Genomic DNA, 23,535 nt, shown 5'->3' with positions numbered 1-23,535 from the left:
TCATCCCCAAACTCTTTAAATGTTGCACACTGCTTCAACATGTGGAGAAATCCACAGCTGGACAGACCTGCTGTGCCTTGTTACAGTTGCTAAGCTACGATTGGACAATCGCTGTTCAGTGGAGGGGTTCAATGAACAGTCAATTGCAGCTTGAATTAACATACTAGGCTATAGTGTCATTCTGTGGCTTTGGGTAAATCACACCAAATATGCCAGAAAGATTCACACGTGTGTGCTGTAAGGAAGGTTTGCAGAAGAAATAGGTCTTAGAAGATCTGAAGCAAAGAATGAGACTCTGCTCTCCCAACAAAGTTGACATTATTTAATCATTTAAACGATCCCACTCTTTGCAGGATGCTCTTCTTCACTGACTATGGGACCGTGGCCAAGGTGGAGCGCTGCAACATGGACGGCACCAACCGGACCCGGCTGGTGGATTATAAAATTGAGCAGCCCACTGCCGTGGCATTGGACGTGGTCAAGAAGCTGGTGTACTGGGCAGACGCCTACCTGGATTACATCGACGTGGTGGATTACAACGGCGGGAACAGGCACACCATTATCCACGGGAGCCAAGTGAGTGTCACATTTCACTGTCAGCGTTGCTTTTTGTCTTCCGTGGGCTCCACATCATAAGGGAGCCATTGTGGACAAACGTCAGCGGGAATCGGAACAGACAATTGGCTTCTCTTATCGGCGCTGTCTCCCTCTTCATTTGAGAGACTCCAAATTGTTACATGAGAGGGGCTTTCTAATGTTCTGATTTAGGGCACCCTGCTTTATCACCGCATGACAGGTGGTACATTCACTGCTTGTTGTTGTAATTCACTCTTCATTTTTTTTTATATAAAAGCTCTTTTGAACGGAGAGTAGATGGTTTATTAAATTGAAGGAATTGAGGCACATGTGGGGCTGTCTTCTAAATGAGCATATCAATAGTCTCTCTCCTGTAGTACACTCTTGAAGCCTTTCATCACAGATCATGACTATTCATTAAAAGGCCTTTTCAAGCAACTTGGACTAGATACCCTTTATGAGGAAGGCAAAAACGTACATTTTGAACACCTCATTTTGCATGCAGGTGTTCTTTGCATAATAAAGCCTCCTCCACTAGTTTGTGTCCTCGTTAGACAGATCTTGCATTGACAACGACAAATGTCATTCAGCTCCTTTCTACAATTTTTCCATAGACTGTATATGTTTTTTTTCTGTCGTAGCCTATGGTATCCGTGATATACCAATATCCAAATATAGCTCATTTCAAGTACACTAGTGCAGTGCCCGTTTGGAGCGCAGATTGCTTGGCCCCCAGAAGTGCTGCTTGCAGCGTTTTCAAGAACCGCGGTATGGTATATAAGAGGGAAAATAGAAAACGTGGTAATTAATAGTTGAGATGCTCAATTAAATGAGATATATATACAGTATATACAGTATATATCTCATTTAAATAAGCATATCATCTATTAATTATTACATTTTCTATTTTCCCTCTTATGAGGTTGATCTTCTCATCATAATCAATCGAGAAAATGTTCAAAACAGCATGCATTGCATATGTACGCTCTAGGTAAAGATGCAAGTACAGTACACACACACCATTTTCAGTAGCATGTGTGCGATTTCTTTGAAAGTAGAGTGCCGAGGCCAAATTCCACAGAGAGAGACGGTTGAGTGGTTTGTTTGTTATTTATTTATTTATTCTGACGCATGTTTCTTGGTGCCCCTGAAGTTAAGGTGTGACCCAGTGAGCCTAGGTGTACTTCCTGTGAACACAGCTCATCCAGCCATGTCGCTGTGTGTGGGTGTCAGCCTGCTAAATGTAGCATGGAGGCTGTGGTGTCAGGGCCAGTGGCCTCCCTGTGGAGTCCAGGTTTTGATCCGGTGTGGGCTGCCAAATGTACAGACAGCCCTACTGCCCTCTCCATCCTCCCTCATGCTTGCTGCATTATTAAATTAATGAATTCATTTGTTTTTTGTTATTGTTTTCTCTTGTGATTTGACTTATTTTTGGCTTCAAGGATTATGTAAAATAAAACACCTTGGATCTTTGTGTTTTTCAGGTGTCGTACATTTATTCATTAGCTGTGTTTGAGGACTACCTTTACGCTACCCACTCCGACCCCTCCAAAGGGAGTTCCTCTGTGGAGCTGCTACAGATCCACAGGTTCAACATCACAGCGGAGAGCAGGACACTAGTCAGCCTGGGGAATACTAGAGGACTCCGTGTTTACCACAAACTCACTCAGCCAAAAGGTAAAGGACATTTTTTATAGATAGGTTAACGTGCAAGTACGTGTCAGAATCTTTCCCATCTCGTGACTCACGTGCTACAGAAAGAGGATGCTTGATTGGATTATAATGATTTCTCTGTCCTTTCTGATTATTTCCACAGTCAGGAGTCATGCATGTGATATAGTGTCGTATGGAAAGCCGGGTGGATGTTCCCATATCTGCCTTCTGAGTGGCAGCTACAAGTCCAGAACCTGCCGCTGTCGTACCGGCTACAGCCTGGGCTCTGATGGACAGACCTGTAAAAGTCAGTATATATTTTGTCTTGGATTTAAATCGGTGCATCATTGTGTATTTTAGTACATATGTCATTGGCAGTGCTTCCTGCTTTCTGAACTCCAACACAACAAACTCTGCCCAGCTGTTTCCACCATGGATGTATTCAACTATTCCACCGTTGTCCTCCGGCAACACGTCAGCTCACCAGATTTCAGAACGAAACTTCTCCTCGAGCGAGATTCTTTCCATAATGTCAAACGCTTATAATAACATTTATAGTCTGTCATGGCGAAAACAAGCACTTTTAGTGGACGTAAATGAAGGTTCCAGCTTGCCCCAATAGCACCATATTGCAGCATGTGAGCAGCTGTTGTCTACAGCGCTCCCCCTCAATTATGGACCAACTTCAGAGATTGTTGTTGTTATTAGGCTGCATTCACATGAGATCAGGCGTTGCGGCGAAAGTGCAAGTTTTTCCATTAATTTTAAATGGGGGTCGTGTGTTTGGGCTGCGTCTGCGGATGTGGCTGCGGCGGCAGCAGGTGGTGCCAAAAAAAAAGCAGCAGCCTGTGGCAGACAAGTTGAACATTTTGGAGATATGCAACCCCACGTCACGCTGTGGTGGCCAATTACGTAACCGGCGATCCAGATCTGTACAACCAAGCCATAAGTGAACAAAAGATGTTAATTGTTGCAGTTAATGGGCCATTAAAGTGACTCGCCCAGACCTCCGCACAACCCTACAACGAATCATCGCAACACCTGATCTCCAGTAGAATGCAGCCTTAGTCAGTTAAACCACAAAAACATGGGGAAATAGGGTCAAGGTTGAAAAAAAACTAATTTACTCTTTAATGAACAAGAATTCTGACTTAAGCATGAAAAGAACTTTTTGCATCAGTGCTCTCTTTTTGATATTGACATGTGCCTGTAAAGGTCATGTGTCATATTAGAGGCGAACAATCGCCGCACAATTCCACAGCCGTAGACTGACAGTGATACAGACGAGCGCCGGTGGACACAGACCCATTTGAAAGTGACGTTCCGCTATCGACCTGTCGCGAGCCTGATTGATTATTGCCATAATGAGGACTTAAGTTTGTCTGCATTTGTTGGCTCGTCTGATCAATTGCTGGACATTGTGTAGTTGACAATAAAAGCAGAAGATCAAATTGATGACACAATCTGAGGGCCCACCGCCGTTCGATCGGGGTAACGAAGCATTGGGAGTCTTGCCATGACAGATTTGATTTATTCCCCCCTCATAGATGTTCTGATGACACCAGCTATCTCTCTCTCGCTCGCGCTTTCCGTCTCCCTAAGCATAATGAGATTCGGTGCTAAATGGTAGTGCTTCTTCATACAGCAGTCACCGTGGGGTTTGATATCTGGGTCTCTTGCAATGCTTAATTGTCTCCTGGGTAGTCGGTCTCTCCCTCACAAAATGATAAATTGAAGTGAGGCATGTGTGGTCCTCACCCCCAGCATCCCAGTCTCCAGGGTAGGGGCTGAGAGCGAGGCGAGGTCTGCTTCTCTCACTGGAAGCCCTGCTTCATTCCTCCTCTTGCCTCTTCGGAGGATCCCAAAGGGTTCGAGAACATACAGCCCCCTGAGCGGCTGGCGGGCCGCCGAGGAGCTGCCTCAGCTTTCTAGGCCCCTCTGTTTGCCTTTCTACACAGACACCATGTTATTTTAGATCAGAAGCAGCGTTCACAGCCAAGGTAAGTATTGCCATTGTCTGTTTGCTCAAGCATTTTCTTTCTCCTACTGTCGAGGCAGCTTTTGTAGCAGGAAGGTGATTGAAGGGGGAGAGTAAAGCCATTGGCACTGATTACTGGCTCCATTAAGGTGAATGGATGGCCCTGGCTCTGGCTCACATATAAGAACAATGTGGCCGGTAAGAGGGTTTAATGCTGGGATCAGCATTGAGGAATTAGACCAATTAATTGACAATAACAGTAAAAAGAGGGTCCGTCCTTTCTTGCCTTGTAGAGCCCAAACACGATCTCTTCCTGTTCTACGGTAAGGGGCGTCCCGGGGTCATCAGAGGCCTGGATATGAATATCAAGTCCAGCGATGAGCACATCGTGCCAATCGAGGACCTGGTTAACCCCCGAGCCATCGACTACTACGCAGAATCGGGACACATCTACTTTGCTGACACCACCAGTTTCCTCATCGGGCGGCAAAAAATAGACGGAAACAGCAGAGAGACGATACTCAAAGATGGTAGGTCTATACTGCTGCATTTCCCTAGAATCAATTAAACTGACTGTGTGCAATATTTTATATTAGCCATTCTTTCCTGGCATTAATGTAAGGTTAGAGCCATTTCACACACTCTTAATCTACTCAGAACACACTCAGTGTACTCAGAAGGTAGTGTTCATGTAATGTACCTTATCTTAAGAAGAATAAAAGAACTGGCTTCACTAGTCTGGCTAAAAAACTGCTCTTTATCAATTCTTTATCATTTATACAAACACCATTTTGCCAGTAATGAAGCACCACACACTGAATGATGATACATTTCTCACCAGACATTGTCCAAGTGGGTAAATGTGCAAAACTGCCAAGGCTGCATATTTGTAAAATGATTGTATTTATATTAATTCCTTGATGATTGCTTTCATAATGATTTCCCTCAGTAGCTCTATGGGCACAGCGCTACCAGAATGCTTTCAAAGCAAATCAAAGTCACAGTACGGCATAAAAGTTTTCTTTAAACTTGAGAAAATGTATTTGGTAGGGCTGTCAAAGTTAACACGATAATAACCCATAAACGCAACCTGTGGTTTTTAGGTTCTAGCAGTGTCCATTGTTAAAGCTACAGTAAAGATACTGGCATCATATGAAACTAAAAAACATAAGGAATCCATTGGTACCAACAGTGTCATACTAGCTTGTCGCGAAGAAGGATAGATTACGCTCCAAACCTGCACTACATTTTGGCGAGGAAAAAACTGAATTATGTACCCAACTATGGGTACCCACGAGTCTCCCCTTTACAGACCTGCCCGCTTTATGATAATCACATGCAGTTTGGGGCAAGGTATAGTGAAGTCAGCACACTGACACACTGACAGCTGTTGTTGCCGGTTGGACTTGAGTTTGCCATGTTGTGATTTGAGCATGTTTTTTTATATTAAATGCAGTACCTGTGAGGGTTTCTGGACAATATTTGTCATTGTTTGGTGTTGTTAATTGATTTCCAATAATAAATATATACATACATTTCCATAAAGCAAGCATATTTGCCCACTCTCATGTTGATAAGAGTATTAAATACTTGACAAATCTCCCTTTAAGGTACATTTTGAACAGATGAAGAAATGTGCGACTAATTTGCGATTAAATATTTGAATCGATTGACAGCCCTAGTATTTGGTGATTCTGTTGACTTGTGTGCTGCTGATTCTGTTGTAGAACTTGACAACGTTGAAGGAATCTCAGTGGACTGGATCGGGAATAACCTGTATTGGACCAACGATGGCTACAGGAAGACGATCAGCGTTGCCAGACTGGAGAGAGCCTCGCAGACCAGGAAGACTCTGTTGGAAGGGAACATGTCACACCCCCGGGCCATCGTGGTCGACCCTCTTAACAGGTCAGGAAAAGAAAAAGAAAGAAAGAGACACTTTAAAAACCCTATAGCCAGCTGCTAGAAGCAATTTCAAGCAAAAAAGGAGCTTGGAAAAAGTCACTAGAAGCCCGTCAGAGGGGACGCCCGTGCAGCAGTCTGTCGTACGTACCAGGATCCAGTCCTGTGTGAGCGGAGTGCAGCCGTACGCCACTGTAGTCTTCCCAGGTGAGGCAGCGAGGCTCGAGGCTGCACTCGAGATGATACTCAAAGTCCCTCTGGACCTTCGTCAAGAGTATTTGACACAGTTCATACAACATTGATCTTCATGGATAATGCTCAACACATAACTCTATTTACAAGAATACTTAGAGGAATTGCATTTGTGATGGATGAAAACGCCGGCCTTATAGCTTTCAAAAGTCATTCAAAGTGGTATCAATCAGGTGCATTACTTGGATATTGAGTAGCCAGGTCTATAAAATCCCAAGAGTCCTTAGAGCACGACATGCAATGGTATCTCATCACTCAATCCTTTGAGGGATAGAGTTTGCAAATTATACTTCTCTTCTATTAAGGTTACATAGTGATGTGTTTAAAAGTAGTTTTGCACGTTAAATTTAATTTCCAAAATGCTACTGTATCAATCTATCTATCGCTTTACTGCCAGTTTGTCACGCTCATGTACAATAATAACGTGGTAGAGAATTGGAAACTTCTTTTATGATTCAATATTATATATTTATTTATATATTCTATATAATATAAAATGTATAAAGTAATTATTTCATATTACACAAACTAATGATAAAATAAAATTGTATTATTATTTATTATTATTATTATTATTATTTTACTAATTTATATTTACATTAAATTATAGTATTACAAATAATTAGTAAACATTATTAATTATAATTTCATTGTTTGTTAACTAAAAATAAAATAACTATTAACTAAATGCAATTAATTATAAATTTACCATGTATAAATGATGGCTATTATAAAGTGTTACCTGCATCTATTGTTACCTCCGATAGCAATGTAGGGATTTAATCATTTTATTTTTTACAGCCAGATTTCCAGCACATCCGATGTTGTCTAAAAACCATGAAGTAGGAGATTTAGTTATCTGAGGGGAGAAATACTTCTGCGGTGTGCCATGGGATGATTCATGGTATCCAGATTTCTGACAGTGGATCTGAAGTGGCATACAAAAAATCTGTTTCGAGCTCCCTCTTGCCTCGTTGTTGTGAATACATTAACTGCAGCGTGGTTCTACTGAGCAAAGCCCAGTGTGACTTTTTTTTCTAGATATAAATATCACTTTGCTTCAAATGTTAATCCTGAAGATCATCTGCTTTAGCAGACATCTGCTCGGACTGATCATCACATCATGCGTCTTTTCAAAAGAAACCGTGTAAATGTACGCCAGCGTGGTTAAACTGGGAGAACAGCTGCTGTTTTAACGAGAACGGGGTCGTGGGGTGATTTTTGGTGAAAGAAAATAGTGTTGCCTGAACCTGAACCTGAACCACAACTACCAGCTCATTAGCCACGATTAACCGTTTCATAGCCGTTTCTCCGTCGTCCTCATACATCATCTCCTGTGCAGATTCATATATGGAGGACATCAGCAGCAGAGATGGTATTTAACATATAGAGGAGATGCTGCAAAGCTCAAATTCATTGAGCGTCTTAAGGATCTTAAGGATTAACAGTTTAAAGCTTAAATCGTATTAACACACACCAAATCCATAGCAGTCAGAGATTAGTTTTCAAGCCTCAAGAGGGTTGTTCCAAACATTTCACCATACACAGCTGTTTCCCTGCTGTAGGTAAATACACCAAAACCCCAAACTTATTCATACTTTGTTTTGTCCCTTCATCTTTTCTCTAACATTTATCAATACCTTACTACAGTGAATCCCAACCTATTTCCCTCGAAGCCAAGTCCTAAGTTATTGTCTGGTTCTCTATTCTAACAACGACACATTCAAATACAAGTCACATACATGTCTCAGTGGTGCAGACTATATATTGAAGGAAATAAAACAGAATGATTTTAAAACGTCAAATCTATACTTACCTTTGCCTTGTGTAAAGGAGAAAATCAATTGAAACAACTGCGGTGAGAACACAGCCATAAACCTGTGAGACTAATGACAAAATAGCATGTTGTCCCTGGTAGATATACAGTAGCAGCAGTGTTCGGAGTGGGGGATATATCATATCATATTTTTTTTGTATAAGGATTAACAACTTATAGTCCGACCCTCCCGCTGACAGCACAAATGATTAGAAAAGCTAGTTTTTGGCTTCGGAGGGAGCATCCAGCCTGAACCCGACAGTCCTTTGATCTTTATCTGCTCTGCTCAAAGGGTCTCTTCAGGTAAAATGGATGCACCTCTCCAACTGATTTCTCAACTGCATTCTCGCTACCTCATTTTCTGCTCTGTTTGCCGCCTCTAGTCTGTGTTGACATGATAAGGACTACTACTGTCAACTTAGCAATGTCATACCTCTCTATCTTTGCTATATTAGGAATCTCATACATAAAAATATCCACACACAGAAATAACATTTGACCTGAGTGGTGCTTTACTCATCTTCAGTCAACTCCTGATGCCTAGATGAGTGTGTGTGTGTATATATATATATATATATATATATATATATTTGTTGTCACTTATTGGAATAGACAGCTTTGTAGAAACTTTTATAAAACTGTATGTACTAAAACCCCGTTGCAATTCACTGTTCTGCTTTGTCCTCTTTTTCACCTTTTCCAATTTCCAAATTTTAAGTTTGTTTATAAAAGACATTTCATATGAAGTACATGTATACACTCTCTGAAGATAGAATAACAGATTGCGTCAGATGCATAGTTCGGGTGCTTTGAAATGGGGTTGTATGAGGTATTTAATCCATAGTAGGTGTATTGAAGAAACAGACAGGAGCACCGACACTGGAGCAAAGCGATACAGTACTGTGGAGGGGGATGACAGACAAATTTCAGCCACTTAAAAGAAAGGTTCACCTAAAAAACATCAGTTTAAGTATACGCTATATTTTGAATATTTTCACCTCTTTATCCTGCCGTCAGACAGCCCTTCTTCTTTTCCGACGGGAAACTGAACTGAAAGGGAAACCTATCTATGCCGTCTCCAAAGCCAGCAGGCTCAGATGATAAAAACAGTATAGATACCTTCAACTTTCAGTTCAGTTTGCCGTCGGAAAATATTAAAAATATAACGTAAACTTTCAATTTAAATTTTTTTTAGGTAGGCTTTTCTTTTAGGTGGCTAAAATAAGTTGTTTCTGCCGTCCCCGTCCACGGCACTGTATTGCTTTACTCTGGTGTTGGCCATCACAGGTACGCAGAGTCCAAGGAGATGTCTTCAAATGTCCAACTAACAATCCAAAACCCAAAGATATTAAGATTACTGTCACAGAAGAGTAAGAAAACCAGAAAATATTCACATTTGAGAAGCTGTAACCTTTTTGCTTGAAAATAATTAATCGATGTGACGATTGATTAATTGATGAATCATTGCAGGTCTACATACATAAAAAAGTTTAATAAATATGATTTGTTTGTCACATTTAGTATTATTCAACAGAATGGAAGAAGTATTTATTTTTTTCTAATGTCAATACAACTGCTGAAACTACTGATTATCTTTATTGTCTTTTAATCTACTGATTATTTTTATTGATTAATTGATAATAATTGATAAATTGTGAAAAATGGCCATCACAGAGTCACGCAGAGTCCAAGGTGATGTCTTGTTTAGTCCAACCATCACTCCAAAACCCCAAAATATTCAGATTACTGCCACAGAAGAGTAAGAAAACCAGAAATTATTCACAATTTCAAAGCTGCAACCTTTACGTTTTTACCATTTTTCCTTGAAAGTGACTTAAAAAATGAATCGGTGTTGATTGACTAATTGATTAATTGACTAATTATTGCAGCTCTACATGAAAATATGGAGTAAATCATATTCAGTTATCACATTTATTATTATTCAATAGAAAGGAAGAAGTATTTTCATTTTTCATATCATGGCAGCTGCATGTGTCCATCCGCCCATCTGATGTGGTGTGTCCATGCATGTCTGTTTGCACATTGGCGTTTATGTGTGTGTGTGTGTATGTGTCTGCGTCTGAGTGTGGAGGATTGCTGAATAATTCATGAGGTCGTAAAAATGACTTCAAGACAGGGAGTCTTCATTCACCTCCATCTCCCATTCTGTTTCATCTTCCCTTAGCCAGCCCTCTATCATTGATGAGAGACAGGGGGCCACATGGCTCAGTCAGCAACACTCAAACAGAGAAAATCCCCTGGGTATGGTTACTAGAGAACAGATCATGTCAAATTGTTGACCCAATCACGATTCAAATACCACAAGCCCACTGAGAGTTGCAGTCTCGGCATACACAAGATACACTGAAAACTTTTTTTTTTTTTTGGGTGGGGAATACGAGACGTCTAACTTTGATGTGCAGTCAAGCATCACTTTAACTTGATAAGCCTGAATAATTTCTTAAGCTACGATGCACTCTCCTTTCACTGCCAGGGATGTGTTTGATTATTTGGGTTCACATATGGGAAATCTGGATTCCAGTTTATTTCCATTTCAGTCGGGAACCTTCATGTCATGATATTAGTTTTCTGAACTAATGGTTATATGGTTGTATATTTGGCAGTACTAGTTGTGTTCTCTTTAAAGATCCCTGTATGAACCAAAGCAGCATGTGTGAGACTCACTGGGGAGCACAGTCATGCCTTCCCATGGGTGTACAGAACAGAACACACCGCACACATTTCACCGTGATATGGAATACATCATTTTGAGAGAAGCCTGCAGAAACATGCTGTCACATGTGTATTGATTGATAAGAAATCAAAGCAAGAGGAAGCTGATGAAGGGAGCAACAAGCACTCACATCCAACATCAGTGTGTCAGGAAGTAGAGGCAGGGATGAATGAGGAGACAGCTGAAATGAACTGCCTTGGGTTGAATGTGGAATGTGATCTGGTGATAACTTGCAATAGCGATGTTTTATTATGTCAGTTTATTGGTGCAATGATTGTGTGTATCTGTGTGTATGACAGCTGGATGTACTGGACCGACTGGGAAGAGGATGAGGTCAACGACAGCATAGGGCGGATAGAGAAAGCTTGGATGGACGGATCCAACCGCCGCATCTTCGTCACCTCCAACATGCTGTGGCCCAACGGTCTGACTCTGGACCACAGCACCAGCACCATGTACTGGTGCGACGCCTACTACGATCACATCGAGAAGATTCACCTCAATGGGACTGGACGAATGGTGAGTTTTCAATATGTAGAGATCACGCTGAGTAGTTACTTGACATAATTAGCAGGAATCATTTTGGCTGTGATCCTGGTAGACTCGAGGGTTAGGCTGCTTATGAGACTTTAATAGAGGGCCTGAGGCTGGAATTCAAGATCTCAAGTGAATAAACAGCACCAAATGAACATGTTAATTTTGAATTAAAGTGTTAAACAACACAACTTGAAGTAGTTTTACACCCTCAAATGATCAATAAACACAGAAAGCAGTCAAATCATTAACAAAAAATGTGAAATTGTAATATTTATTAATATATAGACAACTGTCCTCCGTGCACCCTGTTGCCCATTAATTCCTGATAATGGACACCTCGTCAGGCATTATCTCTTCCATATATCACAAATGCTTGGTTAATCAAGGTTGTTTTTGTCTCACTGAGGAACTTGTACATCTTTTTATATGATGGGCATATGAAGTCATGTCCAACTTAATGTCATATTGAAAGAAACTGAAAAAACACAACCCAGAATAATGTCAGATCACCACAGAACCCTGCTAGAAATACATTTCATACTGTTGCCATGTTAGTGTGATATTAAATCAGTGGTTGACAGTTGCAGATCAATATTATATGATAATGGCAGGGTGCACAATTGATTTTTATGTTTTAGCAATGATACAATGTTAATCTGCAAACCAGTGAAATTATGGAAAACTGCTCCTCTTCCCACCGCTACTGCCAACAATACAGCCATGCAACCCCAACTGCTCCCTTCTGTAGTTGCACTGGCATATTAAGCTAATGAATTATTTGCAAATGCTATTTAATCAATGCCAAGATTCCAGCAAACATTATTATAAGCAGAAAGCAGCGTGTGAATAAATTTGTGCAGAGAAATTGAATCACATTCATCATATACTGTGATCAAATAATTTCTAAGCCCATATTCAAACAGCTAGAACCCTGTTTGAGATGATTGATTTGTTTGTGTTGCTTATGGCGTCTTTCCGTAGCCCTCCTAATCTTTTGATTACACTGCATGTTTGCCTCATGTTCCAGGTGGTGTACAACGGGAAAGAGCTGAACCATCCGTTCGGGATATCTCATTATCGCAATTTCATCTTTTGGACGGAGTACATGAATGCCTCGGTCTTCCAGCTGGACTTGACCACCGGCGATGTCACTCTGCTGCGGAGCGAGAGACCACCGCTGTTTGGCTTACGTGTCTATGATGCACAGAGTCAGCAAGGTTGGCTGCTTTTCCTTCATTTACTCCTCGCCCAGTGCCACTGAACCATAGCTTTCCAGTGAGGAAAGTTTTGCACCGAAAAGTTGAACCACTTTGTGCAGTGTGTCCAGGCATCTGTGTCCCCTGTACACATTTCTTTAATGGAGAGCACTTAATGTGATATATATACCTGAGATTTCGCGTGTGTGCCTATTGTTGTCAAATTTCATGGTGTAAACCAGCGCATAGATCAACAGTGACAGCGACTTTAAAATCACTTGGGGCTCTTCTCTGTGAAGTTAAATAAGGTGACCAAGGCTTGTTCCATTCTGTAACAAATGATGATGGATTCATGCTGTTTGAAAGCTGAAAGGAACAGATAGGAGAGCAGTCGGATATATGGCTGACAGTGGAGAACTGAATTGGCCCTCACAGCAGCCGTGTCTTTTGCTATCCAGTAATAGGCATGTAAAAACAGTTCTCAAACACCTACTCCACAATCAAGCCACGCTATTGTCCTAAATGTAGAGATATATAATTTTACACAGTCCAGTGATGCTTTTTTAGGCTCATGACATGAGTGTGTTTCCTTCTCAAGGCAGTAATTTTCATTGAAGAGCTTTTAAAGCCGTGGATTGTGAGTAGGAGACCGCAATATGATGCAGATGAATGGTTGGCTTCTGCATGCACGGCCTAGTTCACACCATACAGAGCATTTTTTTTCCTTCCATTGTTCATGTCACTGAATAGATTAATTGGCTGTCCAGTCCTCTGAGTATTAGTGATTGGCTCTTACAAAACCGAAAGCTTTATCTCATTGGCTCAGGCACTGCCTTTGGGCTCCGTGTTAAATGAAAGTGACAAAGGTGTCGTGCGCCTTAACTTTATATGTGACAGTATTTTTTTCCCCTTCTTTGTCCAGAAAGACAAATTATTCCTCCAAGAAAGATAAAAATGTCAAATGTCTCTCACCCGCGGTGTTCCCAATAATTCACTTGACATGTGGTTATAGATCACGTGGCGTACGCCTCGCAAAAGACAGGCGTTTTCTATCAATGAGACGATTTATTTGTTGCCAGGTTTAAAGTGACCCCTGAACCTCTGCTGTCCGCCGTACAAAGGGAAAGTAAATAAAACAACAACAGAACCCAGTGGCACTTAAGGCGGGGCTTTAGAAAATGCAGCTTTAAATGAGAAAGACGCCTTATTGTGGATCTATTTCTCCAGGTGACAACGCATGCAGTGTGAATTATGGGGGCTGCGGCACCCTGTGCCTCGCCATCCCAGGAGGCAGAGTGTGTGCCTGCGCCGACAACCAGGTTCTGGAGAAGAACAATGTCACCTGTGCAGGTAGGAGGACATAATGAATCAGACAGAGAGCGAGAGGCTGAGCTCATCCTGTCCCAGTATACTGTAATCCTGGCTTCATCCTATGGGACAAAGATCAAATAATAACCTCATCGTTTCACATGCAAATCTGCTAATACACAAATAAATACAGGTGGGATATTATCCCAGTGGGTTTCCATGAATGTAAGCCAACTCCCTGTAGTTACACACGGGGTCATGACACATTATTAACATGTTTTATGTTCCATTATAGCCATGCCAATAGTTTCCCCCTCACACATACTTCATAGGAAGTCTGGTTAATTTTTTCTCACCACTATTTCTCCCAGAAACCTCCGGCAGTGGCTCGGAGCCACAGCGATGTAGAAGTGACGAGTTCCAGTGCCACAATCAGCGCTGCATACGGGCCTTGTGGAAGTGTGATGGAGATGACGACTGCCTGGATGGAAGCGACGAGGAGAGCCACAGCTGCTGTGAGGATGTTAAAATGTGTCTGTGCTGCAAGCAAACACACACACATTGTAGATATGTAAAGATACTGTACATGTTGATGCACTTACAAGCACAGCCATGCACCAAGCACAAGCTTTTTAAAGCTAATTCTCCCCTGCTGTCATCTTCTATGTTCTTAAATGTCACTGAAGTACTGTTGAGGGTGACAAGTGTTCCTCCTCCACACTGCTGTCTCCCCTTTAGCTCTTGCTGAAGCGGTGTTGCTCTTTAACAACTCAGTCGGATAAACACCATGTTAGATGCCTGGATGCTGATTCTTTTTTTTTTTTTTCTGGTAGCAAAGCGCCATAATCTAATCCTCTGCCAGAATTATCAGAATTGAGAAATCAATTATCTGCTCTCCTGGGATATCATGTACTTTTTACAATCTACTAACTTGGTTTATTTCAGTGGGTACGGAGACTTCCTGATAATTTAATCAGGCCAAAATTTGACTCCAAGATAGATGAATGTGGATGTCAGCTGCATAAAGGGGGTATGTCGTGTTTTGAATAACAAATTGCTAATGCTCCATGGCAATTTGATCAGTCTCTTGTAGTCATAAGACAGAGCAATTTCCCTTCTCGTAACCTCTTATTTAATTTTGAGACATAATCAAAATTTAGTTCAGATGGTGGAAATGTTGCCTGTGACAAGACACAAGATGATTACTGAAGTCATTTGACCAAAACACTGCTGGTCTCAGTGTCTCAGCGCGCTCTTGCAGCATCTGGCATTTCCAAACAGCAGGTTGTCTCAAAACCAAAGGTAATTTATCATGCACATACAGTAGTGTCGCAATATCTACACGGAAATTTGCTCCCATTCGTTTGATATGATTTATGGGCGGAGAGGCATAAATGAATTTGAATGGTCAATGTGTAATAAAAGTTAAATGACATGATTAAAAAGAAAATAAGGAGCTTGGTTGCTAGTTCCTGTGAAGGTGGATTTATATGAAACTGAAATCAAGGCCCTAAAGCCACCTAACAAACATACTTAAGACCACTATAAAATGTTATGGAGACTCCATTACTCTCAATTAAAGGACAAACCACCAAGGAGAGACATGAGTGAAGTTGTCCTCTAAAACAGCATTCCCTTTCATGCTGGTCGTTCAGTGCAAGATAAATTGAGCTGTGGACTGAATCAAATCCTGCTAAGAAGCTGTGAATACTCTCTATATGAACATGGAACTTCCTCCTCCACAGGACTGAGAGAGGAGGGCTGGAGGATTAATAAAGCTTTGATATTAATAAGAGACATTTCAGCTACTTCGGCTGCTGCTATAGAAATTGAAAATGTGATGTTATATACTTAGGGCTGGTAATCTTAAGGAACTAGCAAGAGTATGTTGTGTTGCCAACTCTTTTCCAATGATAGTAGCTAGCAGTACTAGCTCCAAAAGTCTGTAAATCTAGCGAGACAGTCCGTCCCTTCATGTCTCCTTCCAAATCCACGGACCCAACATCATCATAATGAACATACACAACAAACATGGCTATTGTTAGCACTCACAGCTGTCAGGCTAGCAGCTTGTGGAAGACTCCGTTGACGCGCAATGAGTGCATGGGCAGAGTGCACACAGGTAGACAGGCAGGGAGCCCGTCCAATCATTACATTTGGGCAGAATGAATTGAAATGATTGGACGGGTTTATTACAGTTCTACAACAGCTACAGATACCGGAGTGTTTTCTTTTTTTGTCAGAGCATTTGATTTATTGATTGCTGTCGGGCAACCCTGTCCTCCCGGATTACTGTCGCACTTTTAAACAGCCTTGTGAAATATTCTTTCTTTTTTTTTTATTCTTTTTATTTTATTAGCTTTTCTATTATATTTCATGTAAGAGCTGCGAGGTCACTGACTGACTTATTTTGCTGTTTGGACTCTTTGCAGACAACCACACCTGTCCTGTCGATCAGTTCAAATGCAGCAACAATCGCTGCATTCCCAAACGATGGCTTTGCGATGGAACGAATGACTGTGGTAACAGCGAGGACGAGGCCAACACTACCTGTTTAGGTATGTACTGTACCACTTTAGCTTTGGCTGCAGTTTGATCATTTTACAAATATGTCACATCAATCTGTCATCATTTTCAATCTGTTTGTACTTCTGTTTAGGGATGCACAATTTATAGCGGGCCCAATAAATAATCGGCCGATAATGGGAAGTTTATATTATTATGTATTATTCCGATAATGACATTTTAGCCGATAAATTATCGGCTGATAATGCAAAGCCAAATTGCTTTCATTAACTTAACTTTGATACAGTAGGTGGTGGTATGCACCTTTAAAGCTGGTCTGCGATCTGCTAATAAACACAAAGAAGAAGAACATCAAGGGCATCACGCTGACTAGAGAGCCAAACATGTCGTCGCAAGTGTGGATGTTTTTTCACAGTTTCAGAGGAAGACAACATGATTGCAATTTGCAATACAAGTTTTTTGATGTAACAATTGAAGAGTCAGAACTGTTCTTTGTTCTTGTTGTGGTAACAACAGTGATGTCAGTTAGATTTGGTTAGGCCAGAGCTATGGAATATGAAATCATCCATCTTTGCTCACTACATCTCAGCCTTTCTTACCCTGAGGTGTGCAAAATAAACTACAGGTTACGAACTTCTTTTTAAAATACCAAATCATCGGTTCTCTTATCAGTAGCAGCCATGAGAAGCAGGTAATTATCGGTTGTCGTTATCAGCTCAAAAAAATCCATATTGTGCATCCCTACTTCTGTTCACCTCAAAACAGACATCAGTTCTTCTATGAATGAACGCTAAAGTGTAATTTTCATCAGTGATATCAGAACAGCATTTTGTGGTTCCAGGAATGCTTGTTGCTGAATTGATGGATGTACTTTTGTAATTGATTTGGTAATACATTTCAATCAGGCGTATGTAGACTGTAACTTTTAAAGATCGAACAGCTCTTTCATCTTTACAGTGACGCATAAAACATTTTTCAGAGTCTTAAACAGAGATGTCCGTTGTTGTCAAGGCCGTTATCACCATTATGTCTCGAGGCTCTCGAGTAGCTTCAGTACAGTGCAATCAATCTCATTGTGTGAGAGCACTCTCCGGTATCAAAGAGTTGTAGCACATACGAGAGGCAACTGTATGTCAGGAACACTTACAGTATATCACATTGCCTCCTATGTCCTCGACGGTGCCTCTCAGGAGCATTTTATCCTTAGAGGATCAATCAATGAGCATTAGCTAGAGGATGATGAATGCTCCCCCATCGCCAGATTGACATGCATACCCCACATCAGCGAGACATGGCTTGTCTGCTGTCCACGCGTGCTCACCATGGCCGTGCTGCATGTATCTGACAGCCCGTCAAGCAGCAGAACGTTTCCCACGGCTTCCCATGCTCTAACGGTGTGATTGAGTGATAAAAAGTTTGCACTGGGCGGACATTGACATCCTGGTGATGTAGTGATCATTAGGGTTGTTGAGCACATCCTGCATTGACTTATGCACGTGTGATTGAATTATGTGGCTTCTTTTCTTCCTCCTCAGCCCGGCCCTGTCAGGCCGACCAGTTCTCCTGCCAGAGCGGACGGTGCATACCTCAAGCTTGGAGCTGCGACCGGGAGGATGACTGCGGGGATATGTCTGATGAAATATCATGCAGTGAGTCACGCATTGCTATTTACCACGTCATTCAAGTGTCACTCCGACTGCGGCTGCTATTTGTGTTGCTCTGTTTGGTCAAGATGTAAAATAGGTCATCTCTGTGATTGAATGGAATACTAATAAGGGCATTCACTAGTTGTTTACTCCTCACAGTTTAACATGTTATGCCTATTTGGGGGGTATATTTAAAGCTGCCATGAGTGGGATGGTTTTCCCTGTTTTATGAGATATCTCTGAGGGCTGATAGGGATGTCAGTTCACACTGGTGACTCAATGATTACATCATCAGGCAGTAAAATTGCAAAACTCACTTTCCATTCTACACTTGGAACTCTCAAAATGTGACTCTATAATTTATGTAGTCGACTCTGCCAGAAACTTGTCAACATTCGCTGTTTCACCTCTAATGGAGAGACAGAAAATATGTGCTGAGCAGCACTCACACTGGGTAATTTGATGTAATTTGTGCATTATAATAAAATCTTTTTTTTCCCCCATAATGTCCTTAAAAGCACACCACGAAAAAAGACGCAAGTGCAGACTAAGCTGATGGGAACACTTTGACCACTTCATATTTTATCCTCATTTTACATTAATGTTGCGGTCGTCCACCTATAGTGATATGTGAAAGCCATGACACACAACTGTTTGTCATGATACATTAAAAATAGGGCTGTTAATCGATTAAAATATTTATTCGCGATTAATCGCATGATTGTCCACGATTATTCACGATTAATTGCAATTTTTTTATCTGTTCAAAATGTACCTTTGAAAGGGAGATGTGTTAAGTATTTAATACTCTTATCAACATGGAATTGGACAAATATGCTCTCTTTATGCAAACACATGCCAGTATTTTCACTCTAGCTTTAAAACTGAGCCCGTTACAACCTCCGAAAGATCGATTGTGTTAATGAGTTAAAGAAATTAGTGGTGTTATTATCGCTTTAACTTTGACAGCCCTAATTAAAAGCCAAGGGATCATCATCACTGTAATATCCTGAAAAACAAATTGAACTTCCTGAATCTTGATAACTTCTTATTTGTTTCTGATGTATGCCTGATGTTTAAAATGATTCATAATCTCTTAGATGATGCCCGGCCTATCCTGTTACGGCAGTGCAATTAGGACTAGAGCATCTACTAGGGGTTGACTGTGTATCTCTGTTCAGAAAGACGTTTGGTCAGTCTGCTTTCTCGGTAATTGCGATTTTGATAAAATTTTGATTAATTGTGCAGCCCTAGCGCTGTTCCTGCAACACTAAACAATAAAATGATAAGTAGAGGCAAATGATTTGGGTTTTAGGGATGACAATGTGTGCCGGTAACTCTGTCTTTTTGGTCGGTCCACCGCTTTAGTCCATACAAAATATCTCAAAAACTATTGGATGGATTGCAATGAAATTTGGTACTGATATTGATGTGGTGCCCACTTCCCAAACAAGGAATTCCACTCGCATCTGCTTATCATTTTTTTGTGACTTCTTGAGTAGTTTGCTCGTCTCTTTTGCCTGCATTACTTAATTCACTTGAGAGTTTAAGGAGTTGAATTATTGATGCTGTGGTCTTTGGACCAAGAACTCGACATGCCCTCATCTGCTTAGAGGGCTGCTGCTGAGCAAACTGCATACTTTTGTGCAGTAGTTCACTGTTCTTAAGTCGTGTCTCAGTGGTATTACACAAACTGTCAGCTTCAGTTAGTAAAAGTGGCAGTCTGTGTTCTGGATTAATCTCGGAAAAACACAAATGAGAGAAATACATGGCACGCCATGATGGCCTGAGCTTTTTAGGGGTTCTTTGAAGACGTATTTAACCTTTTTTTATCCAACGGAAAAAGAGCTCTTTAAAGTGTAAAATATGTTTTCAGCAGTGAAGTTGAACTGGATGAATTACCAGAATATATTTCAAAGATGGGGGTAAAGGTTTTAAGATTTCCTGTTAATAACGGTTTGTATTAAATCAGCCTTTTTACAGTGATAGATGTTTGCCAAACGCCGCACTGCGCTGTATCGCCTCAGCCTCCCTTTGTGTGTCCTAAGCTGGTTCAATACGCAGTCACAAACAGCCAGGGTGTAAGCAGTAATTAAAGTTCATGCTCGGCTTCATTCAATCATAATCAAGCTGCGCGGCAAAACATATTCTCTCTCTTACTGTTGTCTGAGCTTCCTCAGGCATTACTCCTCTGTAGGCACTCTACTGTGCAGCTCTGGCAGCTCACTTAGCTCCACTGGAACTACTGTGGGTTTTGAAACACCTGAAGCTCAGTGGTGGCCGCCTCAGAGATTGATGCTAATTTGGATTTTGTTTGTCAGTAGTTTAGTAGTTGTCACACAGTGTCTCATATTGGGCTCTCTGTTCACTTGAAGCCGTCATTATTTATGGATGCCGGTGTTCCATTTTTTGCCAGGCTCAGTGTTTACTTGAAACCTTCATTATTTATGGATGTTCGTGCTTCATTTTTAATGAATGTTAAATTCCAACCAGTCATGCGCTGTCAGTGAGACCCAACGCATTTGTGGGAAATATAGAAGACACGCGTCTGATAAAGATACAGTATGTCTTCTCGACAGCGCCTAAGGTATTCCAGGCAGCGGCGGCAGATGCCAACAAATCAATTCAAATGTAGACTTGCATTTCATATGGAAGTCAATAAAGTTTCAGGCATCCTGTAAGGATATTCGAAAAAGTACTGTATATACAGTATCTCAAAATTGGATACTAGAATGGTATCTGATGGGAATACAAATGTCAATCCAGACAACGTCTTCAGTCCACAAAATGCGGTAGAATATGCACTCCTACACTTCCTGAGAATATTGATGCCTTAACATAGACCAATTTAGTTCATGACGTCTCCCCGACTGCAGTGATGGATGTTGGATCAGCTACTGGCTGACTGCAGAGGTGGTGATTTGCTTTCACTATTTTGCATTGTCAAGTTAACTTTGTATAGCTATATATTGTACAATATCATGCACATATACAGTATATTGTCTCAATTGTCTGTATAGGCCCACATCAGTGCACAGGGAATTGCATCTTTATAGGGAAAGTGGAGGAAACTTGGGGAGATATCCACTCTCATAGTTTGCAGGGGGTACAATAGTAGGTGGAGATAAACACTTAGAGAAATGCACTGCATGATGACTGCAATATGTCAAAAGAAGTCATGTGTTGTATACAATATTTACATTAACCCCAAGACAAGCATCTACAGATGCATCATTTCACGGACGGACGATAGATGTTGTGTGTACAGAGTAACATCATAATTAAATTACAGCATAGATAATCCATATGACAAAAATTGATAAATATAATTTGAACATATATGAAAAGATGGATCCAGGATGATATCAAGCAGCTTCCAGGTGTCACCAGACAGATAGAGGATGAGCAACACGACCTCCTCTCCTTCATTTCTCTTTCCCTCTCTGCCATGAACCCTCTCTGTGGACTCAGCTCATAGTTTCAGAGTGTATATATCCTGTGCATATAGACCATGTTGACTCCAGGATGTGACTGTTGCAACTCTTTGTGCAACACAACAGAGTGGGATGATGTTTTTTTTTTTTTATTTCAGGGCCAAGCGTGTTTTTACATGTATGGCTTTGTAATTGGACTTGTTGTTAATAAAACATGGCCATGCAAGGCTACCGTTAGTACAAAGCATTAATCAAAAGAAGAATTTCAGATTATTATTTTCCTCTTCCTGCCAGGGCCACCTATAACACCCAACTCTGAAATGTATTTCTGAAGATTTAGCACTACTGAAGGTTCACAAGCAAGTCAGAGTTTTCACTTATTCTGTGAAATATCTCAACATCTGCTTGGCACAAAATTTGGTACAGACATTGATGGTTCCCTGGTGATGAATCTGAATTACCTTGCTGCAGGGTGGGGGGATGAAGTAGAAGGAGCTGGTTTTGGGTTCATCCCCTCAACCAGCGAAGGAGACAGTCACATCGTGCCGTGGCTCCGTCAAAAATAGACTATAGCGGAGCAGAGCTGAGAGCAGCTTCTGCGACATGCTGAAGTGCGTGGTGTAATCAAAAGCATTGTCTAGAGGGGCCGTGATCAGCTCCGGCGGCCGCATCGCAGATGGAAAACGGCGCAGCTGAGCCCGGTGTCAAACTATCTTCATAAATAGCCTGATTTTTCATCAGTTCATACCAGGCTCAGAATCAAACCCACCACTCGTTATGTGCGCAACATTTCACTTGATGTTACCCAGTGAAAGACAATGGTGTCTAAAAACTCATTGTCAGTGCAGACGGGGCATCAAGGCCACTTTGGCCACAGGGCATACGATTTTCAGAAGGGCATCAAGGCCAGACAGAGGGGCTACGACGGCCATGGCTTCCGTGACCGCCGGTGAAATTCCTGCCCTGCCGCTGTGCCTAAGAGCCTCAGCCTCACAGAGCCTCTAGCATGGCTGTAGACTTTAAGTCTTGTTTTTTATTTCCCTTTGCTGGTTTATAAATTTCTTACATGATTTAATTTTTGTGGTGTGAAACTTTCCTGAATTTCAACCCTGTTGTCAATAAGGGGGGCTGTTACCTGAAATGATTGCCTGGTTGTCTGGTTAAAAGAGTATTTTCATCCCTTCTTATTCTCTGCTTAAAAAGCTCAGATTTTATGGATTCAATTCTGTTCATTAGAAAGTGCACAATTAATCAAAATATTGTTGAAATCGCAATATGGCCTACTCCAATTTTCCAATCTCAGGAGGTGAAATGTTTTATCAATACCATTTTAAATTAAATACTGTGGTGTTGCAGAGATGCCCTGGCCCACACATCATATTCTAAAGACTTAAGAAAACATCTTTGTTTGGTACAGATCCCCGCAACAATCACAACCATAATCACTTTAATATGTTTTTCAATGAAAATGAGAATAATGATGTAAAAATTACCATTCCTTTTGAGATCGCAAATCATATTGCAATTGCCATATCGGGCAAAATAATCACAATTACATATTTGTTTCAAAATCGTTCAGCCCTATGCACAATTCCAGATGACTCTCAACAGTCTCAACCACATAATTCATTTTCTACTTTTTCTACCATTGTGATACCACAGTTATATGATAAAACTTAAATAATGTGAAGACTATTCTCCACAGTATTAATCAAACTCATGTGATGATGAGTAACAGTTCACATGGGCATAGTGTTTTAGGACATGGATTTATGGCAGTTCCCAGTAAGAAAAATAAAATACTGATGTGTATAATTACAGTGCCAGTATTGGTTTAGCTTGGATTGGGTTTGTACTTAATGTGTACCTGTATCAAACCTTTTCAGCCTTCCCCACCTGTGAGCCCCTCACCCAGTTCAGCTGCTCCAACGGGCGATGCATCAGTGCGAACTGGCATTGTGATTCAGGTGAGGACAA

The 23,535-nt window shown here is 41.1% G+C and overlaps 1 protein-coding gene across 6 annotated transcripts in view; it reads left to right on the top strand.

The window, feature by feature from the left end:
* lrp1bb (low density lipoprotein receptor-related protein 1Bb) overlaps positions 1-23,535 on the top strand; it is a 318,056-nt gene that overhangs the window by 146,206 nt on the left and 148,315 nt on the right. For all 6 annotated transcript variants that reach the window (XR_012597184.1, XM_074659766.1, XM_074659767.1 and 3 more), the window contains 12 exons: positions 354-576; positions 2,061-2,253; positions 2,393-2,536; positions 4,501-4,737; positions 5,935-6,115; positions 11,211-11,430; positions 12,476-12,665; positions 13,872-13,994; positions 14,324-14,467; positions 16,385-16,510; positions 18,014-18,127; positions 23,445-23,525. Coding sequence is in view for 5 of the 6 variants with exons in the window: in XM_074659766.1 (XP_074515867.1) it covers positions 354-576; positions 2,061-2,253; positions 2,393-2,536; positions 4,501-4,737; positions 5,935-6,115; positions 11,211-11,430; positions 12,476-12,665; positions 13,872-13,994; positions 14,324-14,467; positions 16,385-16,510; positions 18,014-18,127; positions 23,445-23,525 (1,976 nt within the window). In the remaining variant the exon portion in view is untranslated. The remainder of the gene's footprint in view (positions 1-353; positions 577-2,060; positions 2,254-2,392; positions 2,537-4,500; positions 4,738-5,934; positions 6,116-11,210; positions 11,431-12,475; positions 12,666-13,871; positions 13,995-14,323; positions 14,468-16,384; positions 16,511-18,013; positions 18,128-23,444; positions 23,526-23,535) is intronic.

Source organism: Sebastes fasciatus, chromosome 14 (assembly GCF_043250625.1).
Source record: "Sebastes fasciatus isolate fSebFas1 chromosome 14, fSebFas1.pri, whole genome shotgun sequence".
In the NCBI taxonomy this organism is placed as follows: domain Eukaryota; kingdom Metazoa; phylum Chordata; class Actinopteri; order Perciformes; family Sebastidae; genus Sebastes; species Sebastes fasciatus.
This window is presented reverse-complemented; position numbering and strand designations above follow the sequence as displayed.